Source organism: Myripristis murdjan, chromosome 12, assembly GCF_902150065.1.
Source record: "Myripristis murdjan chromosome 12, fMyrMur1.1, whole genome shotgun sequence".
Lineage (NCBI taxonomy): Eukaryota > Metazoa > Chordata > Actinopteri > Holocentriformes > Holocentridae > Myripristis > Myripristis murdjan.
The window spans coordinates 818,106-835,923 of NC_043991.1; the positions used below are offsets into that span (position 1 = coordinate 818,106).

At 42.6% G+C, this 17,818-nt stretch overlaps 1 protein-coding gene across 2 annotated transcripts in view; it reads right to left on the bottom strand.

The window, feature by feature from the left end:
• The window catches only part of fech (ferrochelatase), a 23,322-nt gene extending 12,191 nt beyond the window's left edge, over nt 1–11,131 (bottom strand). The window contains exons 1-6 of one of the 2 annotated variants that reach the window (XM_030065350.1): nt 10,907–11,131; nt 8,408–8,498; nt 6,378–6,497; nt 5,595–5,743; nt 2,685–2,819; nt 1,058–1,164 (exon numbers count right to left, since the gene is read on the bottom strand). In XM_030065350.1, the coding sequence (XP_029921210.1) occupies nt 1,058–1,164; nt 2,685–2,819; nt 5,595–5,743; nt 6,378–6,497; nt 8,408–8,498; nt 10,907–10,946 (642 nt within the window). In that variant the 5' untranslated portion in view covers nt 10,947–11,131. Of the gene's footprint in view, nt 1–1,057; nt 1,165–2,684; nt 2,820–5,594; nt 5,744–6,377; nt 6,498–8,407; nt 8,508–10,906 lie in introns of both variants that reach the window. The other variant, XM_030065349.1, reaches the window with a different exon arrangement.
• Nucleotides 11,132–17,818: the final 6,687 nt, after the last annotated feature.

Consider the following 17,818-nt stretch of genomic DNA (forward strand, 5'->3'; position numbering starts at 1 on the left):
CCATGGCTACTCCCTTACTCACCACAACCTCGTTAGTTACTATGACGACTGCTTGACGGGGCCACTTTAATCATCAATGTTTGTTTTTCCTCTGAGAAGGAGGGAGGAGGGGGAGGCAGGACGATTTGTAATTGGTTGGGAGTCAAACATTTTGTGTTTTTAGGGAAGAGGATGAGGATGAGGAAGAGGATGAGGATGAGGATGAGGATGAAGATGAGGCGTATCAGCAGGTTAACCTTTTAAAACCTGAACAGAAAACATGGGAGCAAAGCAGGGAGCAACTTAAGAAGAAATGACCCAAAAACTTTGTAAGAAATGAATGAGACCCAAAGATTATCGAACAAAAACTATAAAATTAATAAATTATAAAATTTAAAAAATAAAAAAATGATACGAAATCAAACAACCAACAAAAGTCCTGAAAATTAAAAAAAAAAAAAAAAAAAAAAAAAGCAAAACAGTAAAAGAGTAAAAACAAACCAGAAGCAACAAAAAATTCTGTGTGTGTGTCAGGGCTGTGCCATGTCCGGTATAAATGAATGTGTACACGAAAATAAAAAAGTGAACGATACAGATGTGTTTTTGGGTTGGTTGGTTGTTTTGGGTTGGGCAGCAAGGTGAGAAGAGTAAAATAAAGTTAAAACACCAAATTAAGGTGAAGGATTAAGGAGAATTACCCCCCCGCTGCACACCGTCACTCTGCAGGAAACTGCAGTTTTCATCTCGTTACTGCAAATTACCAAGAAATACTGAGATATTATTTCAAGTCTATATCCTGAGTGTGTGTGTGTGTGTGTGTGTGTGTGTCTCCTCAGTTACAACTGCATCTTCCTCCTGCTTTGTGATTGGTTTTATCAGTTTATGCGTCAATCATGACTCATGAATTTTATTGACAATTTACTGAACATGTTTGTATTGATTATTGAATAACGTGATATAAACACAATAAAAAGGAGGATGAAACGTTGCTCTGCTTCACTCGTATGAACAGGATTTTTCTGAAAACTGAGTAACACGGCATGGTGTGTGTGTGTGTGTGTGTGTGTGTGTGTCTCACCTCCACCAGCAGAGGGTGTGTGGGCCAGCGGTCGATGACACTCCAGCGCATCTTGGGCCTGTCTCCTCTGTTGCTATAGTAACGGTAGATAGCGTTCAGACTGCTGCCTGTTCACACAAACAAACAAACAAACAAACAAAACACATTAGCTGATGGGTACTCATATTGATGATGTATTGATCGGGCCCTGATCACTTCTGATCAGACTTTTTTTTTTTTTTAAATCACAAACAAATTCTATTTGATGAAAAGAAGGAGGCTTTAAGGTTTTATAGGGCTTTTAATGTGAAGCTGTGTGTGTGTGTGTGTTTATCAGACGCTGTCAGGCTGGGTGTGGTGATGCTAACGGACTCTCACCACTTTTTCTCTTATCTTTTCTTTCCTCTCATCTTCAGTTTTTATTTGTCATTAAATATTAAAACTGATGGGTCAAATCACATTAAATAATATGACATGACATTATGATTACCTCTAACTGAGCAGCTGTAGTCATCAGCTGTCTGTAGCTAATTAAAACAGAATCATTAACTGCAGTTCCTTTATTTATAAAATTTATAAAATGTTAATAATTTATCCATATTGTATATTTTAATAGTTTCTTGATGTTGTATAATTTTAATAATTTTTCCACAAGTCGTATAATATTTCTTAGGGCTGGACAATAAATTATGTGTGAGAGAGTTTGATACTTGGACACGTCATCAGTAAAGAACCAGGGGTCGTAGGGTGTTTCGGCTCTTTAATCTTCACACACCCTCGCCCGGGCGACCCAGCCGGGGTGATCAGTCCCCGGCTTGTGTCCAAGTGGGGCGTTGCTCCACGGACCCCCCCTATGGACCCACAGCCACCTGGAGGCCTTTTCTGCAGCCTCCAGAATGTCCCTGATGGCTCTCCTAGACTGCAGTCCATTCACTGTGACACTCTGTGATGAGCTCTGCATATCTAGGCCTCTTTCGCTCGCTGGCCTCATCCATCCGGTCCTCCCAGGAGACAGTCAGGTCCAGGACAGCCACCTGCTTGGTGGGATCTGATGATAGCACCACATCTGGGCGGAGCGAGGTGGCTGTGATGCTGGCTGGGAACTTGAGCTGTGTTCCCAGGTCCACGTGAGGCTGCCAGCCGTGAGCGTTGGTGAGGAGCCCCCCCCTCAGAGCTGGACTGGTGTTGTTGAGCCCTCTGCCCCGCTCTGATGAAGGTGACTGACTGTTTGGGGGCGGTCTGAGTCTTGCTGTGCAGATGGAGTCCGCCAAAGATCTTAAAAGCTGGTCGTACCGCCCCTCCCCTAGCGGTTTCGGGCAGCAGCTCCAGATGTGCTCCAGGGTGCCCCTCCTCTGACACAGCTGGCACTCGGGAGTGTGTACCACGCCCCAGCCTGGCACACACGTGTGTATAATATTTCTTAGGGCTGGACAATAAATTATGTATAACGGTATTTGGGAATTTTATCGTTCTACTATTAATAATTGTGTTTAATAAGTGTTTTGTACATTTTAATCCTCCAAACACTTTTTTTCCCCTTTGGATCAGAGATGGCTGGGGTTTTTAGAAATACTGGGGGAAGTACTCCTTTAAACCAGCTGTACTGCGGGTACTGTGTATATACTGTGTATTACTGCGTGTACTTCACCTGTGGTGGAGCAGCTGTACTGCGGGTACTGTGTGAAGGCGACGGCTCGCTCCACGCCGTCCTTCTCCATCTCCTCGATGGCCTCCTCCGTCAGCGGGTGGACGTAACGGAAACCGATGTAGAACTTATGAGGAGCTGAGGGTCGAGAGACACCGACACACAGAGAGAGAGAGAGAGAGAGAGAGAGAGAGAGAGAGGGAGAGAGAGAGAGAGAGAGAGACACAGAGAGAGAGAGAGAGAGAGAGAGAGAGAGAGAGGGAGAGAGAGTAATCAGATTACTGAGAGCTGCCCTGTAAAGCAGGTTAATGGATGAAGAGAAAGCCACTCAGAGTTGATTTAGTTTTATATTTTTCAGGAGGTTTTATTGTTTTTATTTTAGTTTCCAGTTCAGTTCAGTGTGAGCGGCTTTCCTGGTTCCACTTTAGTTTCTGTTGTTTGAAGATGTTTAGTTTGAGTTTTCATTCGTTTCAGTTTCAGTCGGGTGTTTTTACCACAAACTGATCAGCGCAGATCCACAAGATGAACGATCTGAGCTCCAACTTCCTCCTCTGAACAAAACTCACTTTAGTTACTTTTTGGGGGGAGGCAGACAATTTCTGGGGTAATTTTTTTTGTTGTTTTTTACATTTTTGTGGGAAATTTTATGATGATTTTTCTTGTAATGTAATTTTAACAACATAATTAGAATAATTCTAAATATATTTTTATGGTTATGGTTATTTTTTAATGGGTCAACTGAAGAGAATAAAAGCCCCCATGTGAAAAAGGTTAATATAATGTGTATAATTGATTTTTTCATAAGAAAAAGAAAATTAATCAATGAGAAATTTTTTTACTAGTTGTAACTCATGATTTTACTTTTGTCTGGTAATTTTCATATAATTTCTGACTAACTTCTTGCTGTTTTTTCTGGTTTTTGGGTCATTTCTTGCTAATTTACTTCTCATCGTTTTTTCTTGTGTTTTTAGAGGAAATCAAATGAAGTCGCTCAAGTTTCAAAGGGTCAACTGAGCATTCAAAAGATAAATCTGATTGGTTGTGAGGGCTCTGTAATGAGGAGGGCGGGGCCTTCACTGTGAAACCAGTTACTCAAGTCCTGATCTGCTATTTAAATATTAATTTTAAAGGAAAATCTCCTCTTTGCATGATTCTCCTGCATCAGGAGCTCAGCTGGTTTGTCATCCGTCTGCAGGTCAGGAGTCGATAAGGTCTGAGTGAAAAACGTGGCGTGGCGTGGCGTGGCGTGGCGTGGCGTGGCGTGGCGTGGCGTGGCGTGGCGTGACGTGGCGTGGCGTGGCGTGGAGTGACGTGGCGTGACGTGGCGTGGCGTGGCGTGACGTGACGTGGCGTGGAGTGACGTGGCGTGACGTGGCGTGGCGTGACGTGGCGTGGCGTGGCGTGGCGTGGAGTGACGTGGCGTGACGTGGCGTGACGTGCGGCTGTATCGAAGGTGTGGTTCAATAAAATGTGCTAACAGGTCTTTAAGTCTGATGTGGCACAACTTAAGAGAATAAAAGCCCCCATGTGGGAAAAAAAGGTAAATATAATGAGCATTAGGGCTGAAATGTTGAGTTGATTGATTTGTTGATCAACAGAAAATTAATTTATAATAATTTTGTCTTTTTTTATTAAGTGTTTTATTTTAATTATTTATTTATTAGCTTTTATTCTCCAGTCATTAATCATCTGGTCACTTTCTGTGATTCTGTGATTTTTGAGCAAACAGTGTCTGATTCAAGGTGCCAAGGCTTTTCTCTGCTCATATCTTCATTAAAATTAATACTTTGTTTTTGTTTTGTTTATGTTTTGTCTTAGGAGATATTGAAAAGTTTTCCATTTGGACTCTGATCACTTACCGCCAGTCTTGGTCTTTATTTTTAGCACTAAACAATAATCATTTAATCACAAAATCACACTGGATACAGCAGTAAACATTTTCAACAATGAAAATCATCCTGAGTGGCAGCGAATAATAAGAAGCTGTAGGTGATGCAGAGCGGTTTGTTATCAACGAGGTGTGTGTGTGTGTGTGTGTGTGTGTGTGTGTGTGTGTGTGTGTGTTATCAGGGTGTGAGGAGACACTCCTTGCTGTATCTGCTGCTCACACCCCGAGCTCCTCAACAGAAAAACCACACAGACGCAACACACACCGTTAATCTGATCACAAGACGCAGGGAAACAGGCGAGCTGACCTGAACTCTGTGTGTGTGTGTGTGTGTGTGTGTGTGTGTGTGTGTGTGTGTGTGTGCGTGTGTGTGCAGCACAGTGCACTTTGTCCTTGTAAACAAAACAACAAAAGTCAATAAATTCAGCATGTCTGGTTTCAGGTGGAATAAATAAAGCAGCCTCCACTGAGAGTCTCGTGGCTGCAGCTCGTATCAAACACAAAGTCAAAAAAAACAAATTTATGTGCAGCGATGTTGGAGAACCTCACCGGGCCGAACAGCCTTCACTTACCGTGACAGAATAACACTGAACACTGAACACTGTGCTCTTATTAGTAATTCAATTCAATCATTCAGTAATTCAATATCAGTTACTGGAGCATAAATCAGATTCCTACTGACGGCGACAGAAAAACACCGGTTCTAAAATGGTTCTTCAGAACGCTCTCTGGTTCTACAAAGAACCACTGCCAGCTGAAGAACCATCCCCTAAATGAAGTTAGGGGATGGTTCTTCACCTTTCATTCAGAAAAATGACCATTTAAAAAAAGAGGTTCTTTACTGAACCAGTCGGGTCCACAAAGAACTTTCTTAAACATGGATCATTAAAGAACTTGTTTTTGCTAAAGTTCGCCAAAGAACCATTCATGGTTCCTAAGGGAACCATTTTTTGATGGTTCTTTGAGGCACCTTCAGGGGTTCTTTAAAGAACCATCTACAGAAGTGGTTGTTTAAAGAGCCTCACCTGTGTCGGGGCTCATCTCGTCCAGCAGCTTGACCATGCCCTCGCCCTGCATGGAGGTCCAGTGCTTGATGGGCGAGCCTCCTCCGATCTTGCTGTACTGCTCCTGGATCTTTGGCGTGCGGCGCTTGGCGATGAACGGACCCAGTTTGCTGCAGACGAGACGACGACATGACCATTTATGATATTTGGGCGTAAAGCAGAGAAAATAACATTAAAAAACTTTAACCTGAACAGGATCCTCTTTTATTTTGAAATTTGTTTTTTTAACCCTCTGAACAAAACACATAAATATAATAATCAGGAAAAATGTAGTGCTCATTTTCTGTGCTCACTTTTTGCTACTTTTCCAGTAATACCATTGATAATAATAATAATAATAATAATAATAGTAATAATGATGATACATGACATTTCTATAGCGCTTTTAAGCATACCCAAAGTCGCTTGATGATTTTCTGACTCAATTTCTTGTTTGTTGCTGTTTTTTGTGCTAATTTTTGCCAATGTTCAAGTTGTTTTCTTGTTTTTCTTTTCTTTTTATGAAGTCATTTTCTTGTAACTTTTTACTTGAGTTTTCTGGTCATTTTCATGTATTTTTCTTTGGTTAATTTTGAGGTTCGAGCCTCCAGCGTCACGACGAGCACCAACACAAAGAGCAGCTGTTCTTACTGCTGCTGGCTCCGTTCTTATGAAACAAAGGCATGACACAGCTTCCCTTTTCTGTGTGTGTGTGTGTGTGTGTGTGTGCGTGTGTGTGTGTGTGCGTGTGTGTGGACCACTCACTTCTGCACAGGGAGTTTCATCAGGTCCGTGTCCATGAAGAGCCGCAGCAGGAAGTCGTGAACGTCTTCCAGTTTCTCAGGTCCGCCCATGTTCAGCATCAGGATGCCCGTCCTGGGCTTCCTGCACACACAGGCGATCAATAATCAATAATCAAAACCTGATCAGGGCTCGGTGTTGCTGCAAAGATATACCAGAGCTTATTGATTCTTCCTGTCTGTTAGTATTTTTGGTCTTTCTGCAAGGAAATCTCTTGGACATCATGTGAGGATGTATTACAGGTTATTGATTATTGATGTCTTTCGGTGTGAACACAATATACTGTGTGTTAATGATTTATAACGTCTGTGAATGTCTTTCTGCAATAATCAGTTATGATAATTGCTGTGTGATGTCTGCAGATGTCTTGGTCTCTTTCACAGGTTATTTCACAGGTTTTGCTTGTAATTGGTTTTTGAAGACAAATGATAGATTATTGATTATTCTGCAACAGATTATTTTCCCAAGGCGAGCAAGGCGATTCCTCAAAGTTCCTCAGTTCTTCCAATTGTGCCGATTATTCCCATGATGCACTGTGAGCTGTGACTCACCGATACAGCATGGCAGTAAATCTATCCGACGGCGTGAGCAGGTGTGAGCGTTCAAAACAAAAAGCAAAAACACAATAAACACACAGGAGTCTGTTTTAGAGAGCATTCAGCGCGAGTCCCAGTCTCTGCTGCTGGACTAAAGTCTGTCTGCTCCAGGCTCCTGGCTCTAAAGGCTTGTCCTGAGTCTCCTCATGAATCCTGGCTGTGTTTTGGGCGTAACATGCAGTGAACCAATCAGAGGCCGTCTCCCGTCCCCTTTAACAGCCAGGTGAGTCACACCTTGGTGGGCTGCTGTTCTAATGGAGGATTCTCCAGGTAAGAAGGAAGGCTTCTCTGCATTCATTTTAAGAGCAACGCGCCCATGGAGCTCAGACGGACACCAGAGACTTTGCTGTTTCCACAAGGGGGCGCTGCACGGGAAAAGACAACTGTGCCGCCTGGAAAGTAGAAAAGACACCTGAGTGACTCTGAGCCGGCAGGAGGAGAGGAGCCGCACTCTGCAGCATCCTGGAGAGTAAAAACTACACAACCACACACTGCACCTGTCAGACCTGTTCCAACAAGACAAAACACTATTCTGCAGTCATGTACTCTGCTGTCACTGAACTTTCATTCATCATGTCATGTTGTGGATGTGATGTATCATGAAGCCCAAACTGCACATCAGGAAGAAGAAGAAAAACAGGAGAACGTCCCGTCTTCTTCCTGCTGACTCTGCCAGCAGTGACGAAAAGTCAAGAACAGCTCCACAAAATCAACTCAACAGAAATCAGCTGCTGAACCAAATCCAAGTCGCCGAGGTAGAAAGTGTCTGAAACTCAGAAGCAAACAACATGGACCTTCCAGTTTGTCTCACGTGAACGCTCACGTGCACGAGCACGAGCACGGGCACCGGTCAGCTGTGAGGAATCTGCCGTGCCGCTGAAAATCTGAAAGGCCTGTGTTTGGCCTTCAAAGACGACAGATAAGAGAGAAATGACCGTGAAGCAGCTGGGAGGAATCTGTGTGTGTGTGTGTGTGTGTGTGTGTGTGTGTGTGTGTGTGTGTGGATGGTCTCCTCTGTAGCATTTACACAAACCAAACACACAGAAGAAGACCAGGAGCCGGCGAGGAGGCTCCTTGGCTCAGAGTTAGTCAGTTATTACAGTTTTTACTTCCATTAGTGAGTCTGAGTGATTTTCATTTCGTCTGCAATGTCAATCAAAATTATGACACCGATTACTGAAAAATATCAGCCCTGATCATCAGCTGGTACCAATAATTGATCGATCCACACTTTCACCCTTGAAAAAAAAAAAAAAATCTGCCAACAGGGTCGATTTCTCTTCATTGAACCTGCAGCTGTTTACCAGGAGCTTCAAACTCCCCTGCCAACCAAGTGTGTGTGTGTGTGTGTGTGTGTGTGTGTGTGTGTGTGTGTGTGTGTGTGTGTGTGTGTGTTACCTGTTCTCCTGTGTCTCTGGACTCACAGGCTGGGCCAAGGCGGCGGCGGTGGATCGCCTCCTCACACTGAGGCCGACGCTGCTCCTCGCCACTGAACACACTGCACGACAAAACAGAACCAGCTAATTAATTAACACGTCTCTTATTTAACGACGTTTCCACTGATTAATTATTCTGTGTATAGTCAGACGTTGAATTATATGTTATATGAAATGTTTTCCATAAGGATGGACCAAGTCTGACCGTCTCTGCCAAATGCAATTTCTATTAAAAATTATACATCTATTCTATGGAGAATAGAATAGCTCCAACTCTGAGACAGCCAATCAGAGCGAGGGTTGGTGGCTCTTCCGTGCTCTGATTGGCCCTCAAAAATGGAGCCAGGTAAAGATTTTTTTTTTTTTTTTTCTATTTTTCTATGATATTTGGGTCACACTTCCAACATCCACACTGTAGGAATTCTTCTCCAAGAGCTTCTTTAATTTAAGATGATAAAAAAAAAATTAATCAATTCTCAATTTTAATTCAAAATTCTTTTTTTTCTTTTATTAGATACATATAAAATGTTGAAATGAAGCATCAGGATATAGTCTGTGATGGAATATGACTGTCTGGTGATGCTGGTGTCTCCAAAAAGCTTTGAGCCACATTCCTGGACTTTTAGTTTTTGAGATAAAGATTTTTTTTCTTTTTTTCTTATTTTATCAGTGAATGTGGTTTGAATCTCTGAGCTCAAGAATCTCTGATGAAAACTCGCATTCAAAAAAAGATAATTATAAATTTAAAAAATAATATTTAAAAACTCAAAAAAGTGAAAACAAGTGAATAAAATGTGTTTTTTTTTTTGTTTTTTTTGCACTATGGGAGGAACAAGGAGCAGCAAATGTTAATATTTAATAAAATCCATTTGAATCTGCTGAAAAGTCACTTGGAAACTTTCTCTACCCGCTTACTCATTTTTTATTTTCAGAAAATAATTCACTCGTGGCCGTAGGCTGACGTTAATCACAGTGACATAATATAAGATTACACATAATAACATGAGATCGGTGTCAACACTGAAGACATGGGCTTTTCCTGAGGAGGAATAGGCAAAAATCAAATATTTTTTTTCTGCCTTTCTGTTGATCTAACTGGTCATTTGTCCTTATAAAAATCAGAATCAGAAATATTTTGCTGATCTCCGAGGGAAAACTGGGTCAGCTGCAGTCACTCAAATTCTCAAGAGAGGAATTAAATTGTAGGAAAAAAGAATGAATACGAAATACAAAAATATGTGCCTCACAAATGTTAAAAAGTATGTGCATTATATGCATTATGTCTCAATATGCGCATTAAACATACAAAAATATTGCGACAATAAATACAAAGAAATTGAGCATGTGTAATAAGTATGCTGATATATAAATGATATAAACAAGATAAATTAACACTTTTCTGACTAACAGATTGCTCTGCGTTCTCGCCTCATGACAACAGGGTATAGTTTAGGTAGAAAAGGGCAGCATTAAATATGTATTTGGCTAATTTGGGGGTTGGTTTTGTTTTGTTATGGTTGATTTTTGCCTGCAGGTGAAGGAGGTCACTGCTTTTACACAGTGACACACCTCGTCATTTCCCTGAACACCGCTTCCCTGAAGCCAGACAGCCAGTGTATGCGGTGCTTCATGCAAAAACACACGCATGACACATGACGCGTGGAGCACGTTGATGTATTTTGAACGCAAAAACTGTCAATCACCTCCACTTTCATAACACGGGCGCAATGTCGGCCAACGGCCACCAGGGGGCCTGGGATTATGCAAGTTCAGAAATGGGGAATTGTGTAACTCCGTGCAAATGTTCCCGTCTCTATTATTTACGGATAAAATGTTTACATACATGCATGTGGCGTGTGTGTGTCGTCTCCTCTGACTGTTACGACACGCGGGACAAGTGCGGGATAAGCGCATTATATAACATTAACATTAAACAGTAACCTACAGTAATGTTGGGGCTGCGTCAAGCTCGCGAGAGGTACGAAGAGCGGCGGCGGAAACAACGCGATTTGCCTTCAAAATAACAGGATGCAAATCGCAACGGTCGAAATAAATCGAGTTTTTCTGGGTGGGAGACGTCAAACACGGAGCCGAAATGTTCACGGGTTTTTTAAGCTTGAGATTAAGTTTTGGTAATCGCCGTGGCGCGTCGTTTGCAGCTCAGTTTGACGGGTTTTGTGCTCTGTGAGGGTTTTATTTAGGAAGTCTTGACCGGAAGTGCCGTTGTAACATGTCGTCTGGCTCGACGCGGCTGTGAGAAACGCTGATTCCAATGTCAGCCGCATGTGTCCGGGCGCACGGCGCGGCGCACGGCGCGGCGCACCGCCCGCCGCTCCAAACTGACCCAAAACTCAGAGGAAAGACGAATAAAAACGCTGCTCAGTCACCCGGGGCGAAACCTGGAAACTTGAAGGTTAAACACTCCCAGCCAAAGTCCAGCTAACTAATCACACACACTCACGTTGTATAAAGCGTCCGGCGCTGCCCAGGACTGCCATCATGGTATTCTGCCGCTTTTCCTTCCTCAGCAAAGCCGCTTTCCCCGCTCGACTGTCGGACGCTTGTCTCTCCTCTCAGCGGCTCCCGGTAAAGTCTCTTCCCCTCAGTGAGAAAGTCGCTCGCCGGTCAGATTCACCAGCCGGATTCCTTCAACACCCCGGCCGACTGCCCGCCGTCAAGCCGCCCGACGGCAACACGCTCAGCTTCCGGTCGTTCCGGTGACGCTTTACACAGCAAACACACCCCGAGCAGGGCCACAAGAACTGAGACGAAAATAACAAGAAATCAGTCAAACAGTTCCACAAACAGACCTAATAATTACTAGAAAAAAATTAAAGAAAGAAAAAAGCAGTAGTTACAAGAAATAACCCCAAATTAACAAAAATAAATAAATAGTAAAACAGTTACAAAGAAGACCCAAAAATTAACAAAAAAATAAATAAAAAAAAAGAAAGGTGAAGGAAAAAAGACGAAAGGTAAAAAAAAAAAAAAAAAGACAAAGGAAACAAAAGTTTAAAAGAAAAATCTTAGATAGAAGAGAATGACCCACAAATCAGCAAAAAAAGAAAAAGAAAAAAAGATGAAAGAAAGAAAAATTATAAAAAGAAAAGAATTGGCCAAAAAAGAAATATTTTTTTTCCTTTCACATAACTTTAATATATAATTATAATAAATATAAATTTCTGGACTTTTTTCCAGGTCTGTCTGTCTGTCTGTCTGTCTGTCTGTCTGTCTATCTATCTGTCTATCTATCTATCTATCTATCTATCTATCTATCTATCTATTCATTTGCTGAAGCCAGCTTCCAGGTCATTTTCTTGTAACTTCATACTAATTTCTTGCACATTTTCTGGTCAGTTTGTTGCTGAGTTGCTCATTGCCTTTTTTTCCATGTTGGCTGGTTTCAAAGGTCACCAGACGACCAGGAGGCAAACAGGGGGCGACCAGGAGGCGTCCAGACCAGATGCCTGAACCACCTCACCCAGCTCCTTTCAATGTGGAGGAGCAGCGGCTTGACATCGGGCTCCTTGTGGAGGCGCCTGGCCACCCTGCAGAAGAAACTCATTTCTTCATCTTTCAGTCACTGTTAGGACCTGGCCGAGGGGAGACCCGGCCCGTCCCGGCTCCCAAGAATCACCATCAGCCACGATGCAGTCCTGAAAGGTTTATCTGTGTTGGGCTTCAGGCTGAGCACAGGGCATGCAACAAACTAAAGAAACCTTATATGAGCAGCCTGAACTTACCGAGAGAAATCAAAAGAATCAGAAAGGCAAAAGGCTACGCTGACTCCTAGCTTAGCAGAAAACATAGAAAAAGGATTAAACCAAAATGCCACACACACCCACTGAGCCTGGGCTGCTAAAGCAGCTAGCAAACACCATGGCACATTTCACAATAAGACAAGCAGACTGGCAGCATGTTGGCTGCAGGTGGACGGAGGAGAGCCTGCAGGAGCTGAGAGCCTTTAAACTTCCCCCTCGGATGCTGGAACCAATCAGCTCCCTGGAACAGCCCACATCCTCACACACACAAGCCTGTCCACCTGCCGCTCCATCCTACCTGCACTCCTTAACAAGACCCCGAGGTACTTGGACTGCTTGGACTTCACCTTTTTCCAACAGAGAACCACCACCTCAGACTAAGAGCTGCTGATCCTCATCCTGACCACTTTACACAGGACTGTAAGCCATCCTGATGCATGCTGGTAGATCAGAGCTCACTGAAGCCAACAGGACCACATCGTCTGCAAAAAGGGAGAGACACCACCCTGAGGACACCGCCCTGGACCCCGTCCACCCCTCAACTGCACCTTGAAACCCTGTCCATGAACATAAAAATAGAATTGGGGACAAAGCACAGCCTTAGCAGAGTCCAGCACCTTCTGGGACCCAGTTTGATTCAGGACCAAGAACGTGAGGACGGTTTTCACTGCAGGTTATACAGGCAGCAAATGTCCCGCAGCAGCAAACCTGGCACCCTGAACTCCCACAGCACCCAGAGGACACAGGGACACGGTCATAAGGCTTCTCCAGATTCACAAAACACATGCAGACTGGAGGGGCAGGGCATTAATCAGTACTGGCATGAGTGTCCATGCAAAGGTGTAGAGTTGGACCACTGTTCCACAGCCAGAGAGTCCACATCAGCCGTCTTTCCACTGTTGTTCCGCTGTGAGCGAGGGCTGTGTTCGAACCAGACGGTGTCAAGCCACAAGAACAGAACCCTCACGTTTCCACTGACGTGCCGATCGCCCTGCAGGCTGGCCCCGTCCCTGCAGCCAGCAGGAAGCAGGAAGAGAGGGGTTAAAGTCTGCAGACAAACTAACTCCTGCAGAACTACAGACCACAAGATTTCATTTCGTCTGGACGCCACTCTGTGTCCTGTGGGCTTCACCTGCCTCGGACTGACACCTCAGGTTGTTCAGTGTTTGGTGGCCCTGTCCCGTTGAGTGTCTCTTAAAGTGCATTTTACTTTTGCTGTGTTTTTATTGTATTTATTCATACTTTCTATGTAATTGTTTTAATTGTTGTCCAATTGTTGGAATATATTGTGTCTGTGTTGTTTGTATATTTTTTGGAAAAAGAAAAATATAATAATGTGTATGCTTTTATTTTGTACGTTATCTGACCGTACTTCCGGTATAAAGCTGGATAACTGCTAGCTTGACAGCTGTGGATGAGGTCACTTCTGCCTTCATTTATGGCCCCGCCCACTCCTACAGGACACGCCCACTTGAGAGGCAGGCGTGTTATCTGTGTGTGTGTTTGTGTGTGTGTGTGTGTGTGTGTGTGTGTGTGTGTGTGTGTGTGGATGTAGTTTATCTACAGTAAGCAGGCTTTCCCTGCGCTTGTCATTCAGCTGAACGTTAAAGTCACGAGACTGAAAATAATATTTTTAAAATTATAATTATGATGTTCAAGTATTCAGTTTATTAAATTGTTGAAACTAATTCAATTTAAAATAAAAAATTAAATTAGTACAATTACGATTATTAATTCTGGACGGAAAGGTGGAAACGTATTTTACTTATTTCTGTTCAGTCACATGACCACATGCTTCATTCACAGCTGCTCTATCTATGCATTTTTATGCATTTTGATTATATTTTTACTTTATTACTGAGTTATTTAAAATTTTCATTCATTATTTTTTCTGTTTTTATTTCTATTTACATCTTCGTTTTTATTTTTCAAATTTGATTTATTTATTTAGTTGACACAGAACAAGGAAAAAAAACTACAATCAAAACTACATGACAGGGGCCTCATTACCTGTCATACCTCTGATAATGTCCAATCAAACCAAACCTGTTGATGGATTTTAATCTGTTGTGTTTTTTGTTAAACTGTATTTCATCAAGAGGAGCTGCTAATGTGGGCTGGAGGAATTATTCTGTAAAGTTATTGATTTATGAGGTGATTTATATTCTCTCAATGTCACTTTATTCCAGCTCTGCCATCAAAGCTACCTTTTACCAAAGTTTATAGTGTTCAGTTTGTATTGACATTGTGCAGAATGTGTCTCTTTAATTCTGTGTTTATTACTGAGGTTGTAGTTTGCAGAGGTCTGCTACTGGACTGCATTATACTGAGAGGGGTTTCTGATTTTTTGTCCTCCCTATTTATATACAGTGAGGGGGGACAGAATAGTGGAAACAGCTGTCAGTAAAGTGCAGCACTAACTATGAGCTCAATGCCAAACACAGAAGTGAATGAACACCTCTGTTACCGTGACAACAAGACAAGCTGAGCATTATAGGCAGCAGGAGAGGAAACTGTATGGCACAACAGCTGGACTGGATTAGATTAGATTATATTATATTAGATAAGATTAGATTAGATTATACAGGTAGTAAAGTGGACGCTGAGTGTGTGTTTAAACTGGAAAATAAATTCACTTTTTTTTTTCTCAGAAAGAAAAACTTTCCATCCAAATCAGTTTGTGGACCTCCAAGCACCAAGCAGCTTCCTGCTCCGACAGGAATGTGTTTTTTTTTTTTTTTTTTTTTTTTTTTTGTATTTAGCAGCAAAAATGCAGACGAGCCTGTTTCTAACGTCTGGACGGCCTCTCACAGCCGAACCCTGCAGCCTGAACTCCTCACTCACAAGGAAACACAACCAGGAAGTGTCTGGATAAATTACATGACAAGAAAACACATGCCCACACACACACACACACACACACACACAGCGTCCTCAGTGTGTGTGATGTGTGTGACATTTTCCTTCTTCCTGCTGTATGTCTTTATTTACTTTACTGCATTCCTTCTCATTGTTTTCATGTGTTATTATGTTATATTTGTTTTTGTTTTTTATGGTTTAATCTTGTTTGTACACCCACTGTGCTTTACAAAAAAACTCCATCTGTGAAGTTTATTGTTGTTGTTATTGTCATGCTTTATTTGTTTTATTCTTTTATTCTGTTCTTTTACATCTTCTGTTGTTTTGATGTCCTCCTGTGTGTTTTCTCCGTCTCTCACAGATTGTACTGACGTCTGTTTTCTGAATTTTTAAAAATGTAAGGAGGGTAATTTTTTCAAGCCAAATCATTTTATGTGTGTAATATTTAACCAAAGAAATAACCAAATGTGTTATATAAGATTTATCCTCTGGACACTTGGGGTTGTGTTGAACATGAGTCATATGTCAGTGTTAGTTTGCATGAAATGTTGATTTATTTATTTTAAGAAATGATTCTGTAAATCAAACCAAAAGTAATTTGTATGAAAACAGTGGACACACACACACACACACATACACACACACACACACACACACACACACACACACACACACACACACACACACACACACACACACACACACACACACACACAAGCGCAGCTGGGAAGAAATTACACAGATTTGATCTTTAACAGGGTGAACCTGAACCTCAGACTCCTTCCTTTGACTCAGAGTTGTAGCTTCATGAGGGAGCAGACACACAGTCTCCCCTCCATGTTTTCTGTTTTATTAAACCTGTATGATGGCGATGCTGATACACTCAAGATGATAAGAAGAGAAGAAGAAGAGAAGAATAGTCCAACACAGGAGAGAGGTGTTGATGAACATTAGTTTGTTCTCCAGCAGTGTGAAGACACAGCACCAGAACATGAAGACCACTGGTTTTACTGGGAAAAATAACAATAATTCGTGAAAATACTCCAAAAACTATCAGGATTCTTCAGATATCTTTCAATCCTGTTGACTTTTATAATTTAGTTAACAAAAAAAACAAAACAAAAAAACAAACAAAAAAAAAAAAACCCTCCAGGCCTCCTTCAGCTCACGATTTAGAAAGAACTGATTTTTTATTTTAATTTTAATTTTGTGGGACTTATTTTGCCCTCTAAACGTAGAGAGGGTGCTCTCCTGTGGGAGCACGGGTCTCCTGGCGTTCCTGCTGCTTTAGACCGAACTCCAGCAGACAGAGACAGAAACCTGTGGCGCACCAGCAGCTCCGTTTCGTGTTAATTGATTTAATTAAAGTTTTTCTGCAGAACTTCCTCAGACACGTGACCTCCTGGACGGTCGGCGTGGTCGGCCTCAGGAGGCTGGGTGCCTTTAAAACTCCGGGTGATTTTTATTCGGCCAACACCGCCCGCGGTTTGAACGTCACCACGCTTCCTGGACAGCTGATCCAGGACCAGCTCCCCTGTTTCTCTGACGAGTCGCCCTCGGTATCGTGCATGTGCAGACGAAACTGATCCCACATCAGCTCATGCTCCAGTTCAACCTCTTCTGTCACAGGCATTTATCACACAAACCGATCCCAGCTCCGTTTTCTGTCGTCTACCCTTGAGGCCAAACTCCATTCAAAAATATGCCGTTATTGCCTGTCTGCCTGACACACAGACACAAACCGAGGACTTTTGGTCTGAGTTGAACCCGGAAGCGCTCCTCGGAATTTCGGCATTCATGTTTTATAAAAACCGGCACGCGCTGCGATAAAATTCAAACTTTAAGATCGTCTGCCCCGCGAGCCGCCGCAGCCCGGGCCGACCAAAACACGCCGCGGAGGCCCGAGGCGCTCAGCACAAATCAGCTTTAAAAGTTGACATTTAATTGAAATAAACTCCTGCTTGGTGTTTTATCTTCATGCCGAATTCACCAGAAGACGTTTGCGACTGACACACAGCGCTAATCTACGAGGCCTGTCCGCCGGCCGCCACTTTAACTGCATGTTTTGTTAATTTCTAGATTTTTTGAATGGAGTTTTGCAGCGGCTTCTCCAGCACGCAGTCAGGCCGAGGCTGACCCCAGACCAGCGGCCGGCGGTGCGTGTCGACAGGGTTGCCAAGTCCGCGTTTTTTCCGCCAAATTGGGCTACTTTTTAAGTGTTGCCACGGGTAACAAATTTTGTCCGCGGGTTGGGCTTGGGCAGACATGAATAAAGATTCATATTTTGAATGACCGACGTTTATACCCAAATCCTGTGAAACTGACTCCGGGTCAGATCAGCATATAAACTATCCACATATGTCACCTGCTCCACAGACAAATAACATGCCAATGCTGTGTGAGGCCACTCAGCACATGACCAATCACATCATCAGCACCACTCAGCTGAAGTGAGGTATCCCATATTATATTTTAAGTTCTGATATACTGTAAATTAAATAGGTGAAAGAACTGTTTCGGGAAATTGCCTTTAATGTTTATGGTGTTATTTTATAGATATTATAGTGTATTTTGCAATTATAGCAACGCTGTTGGACTTTAAAAGCAACATATATGGATTTTTATGGGCATATTTTGAGTTCTGGTATTGGGCTGATTTTTGGGCCGTTTTTATACCAGGTTTTGGGCTGGTTTTGAGTCGCTGTTTGGCTGCTTTTGTCTCACAGATCTGGCAACCCTGGTGTCGACCCGGG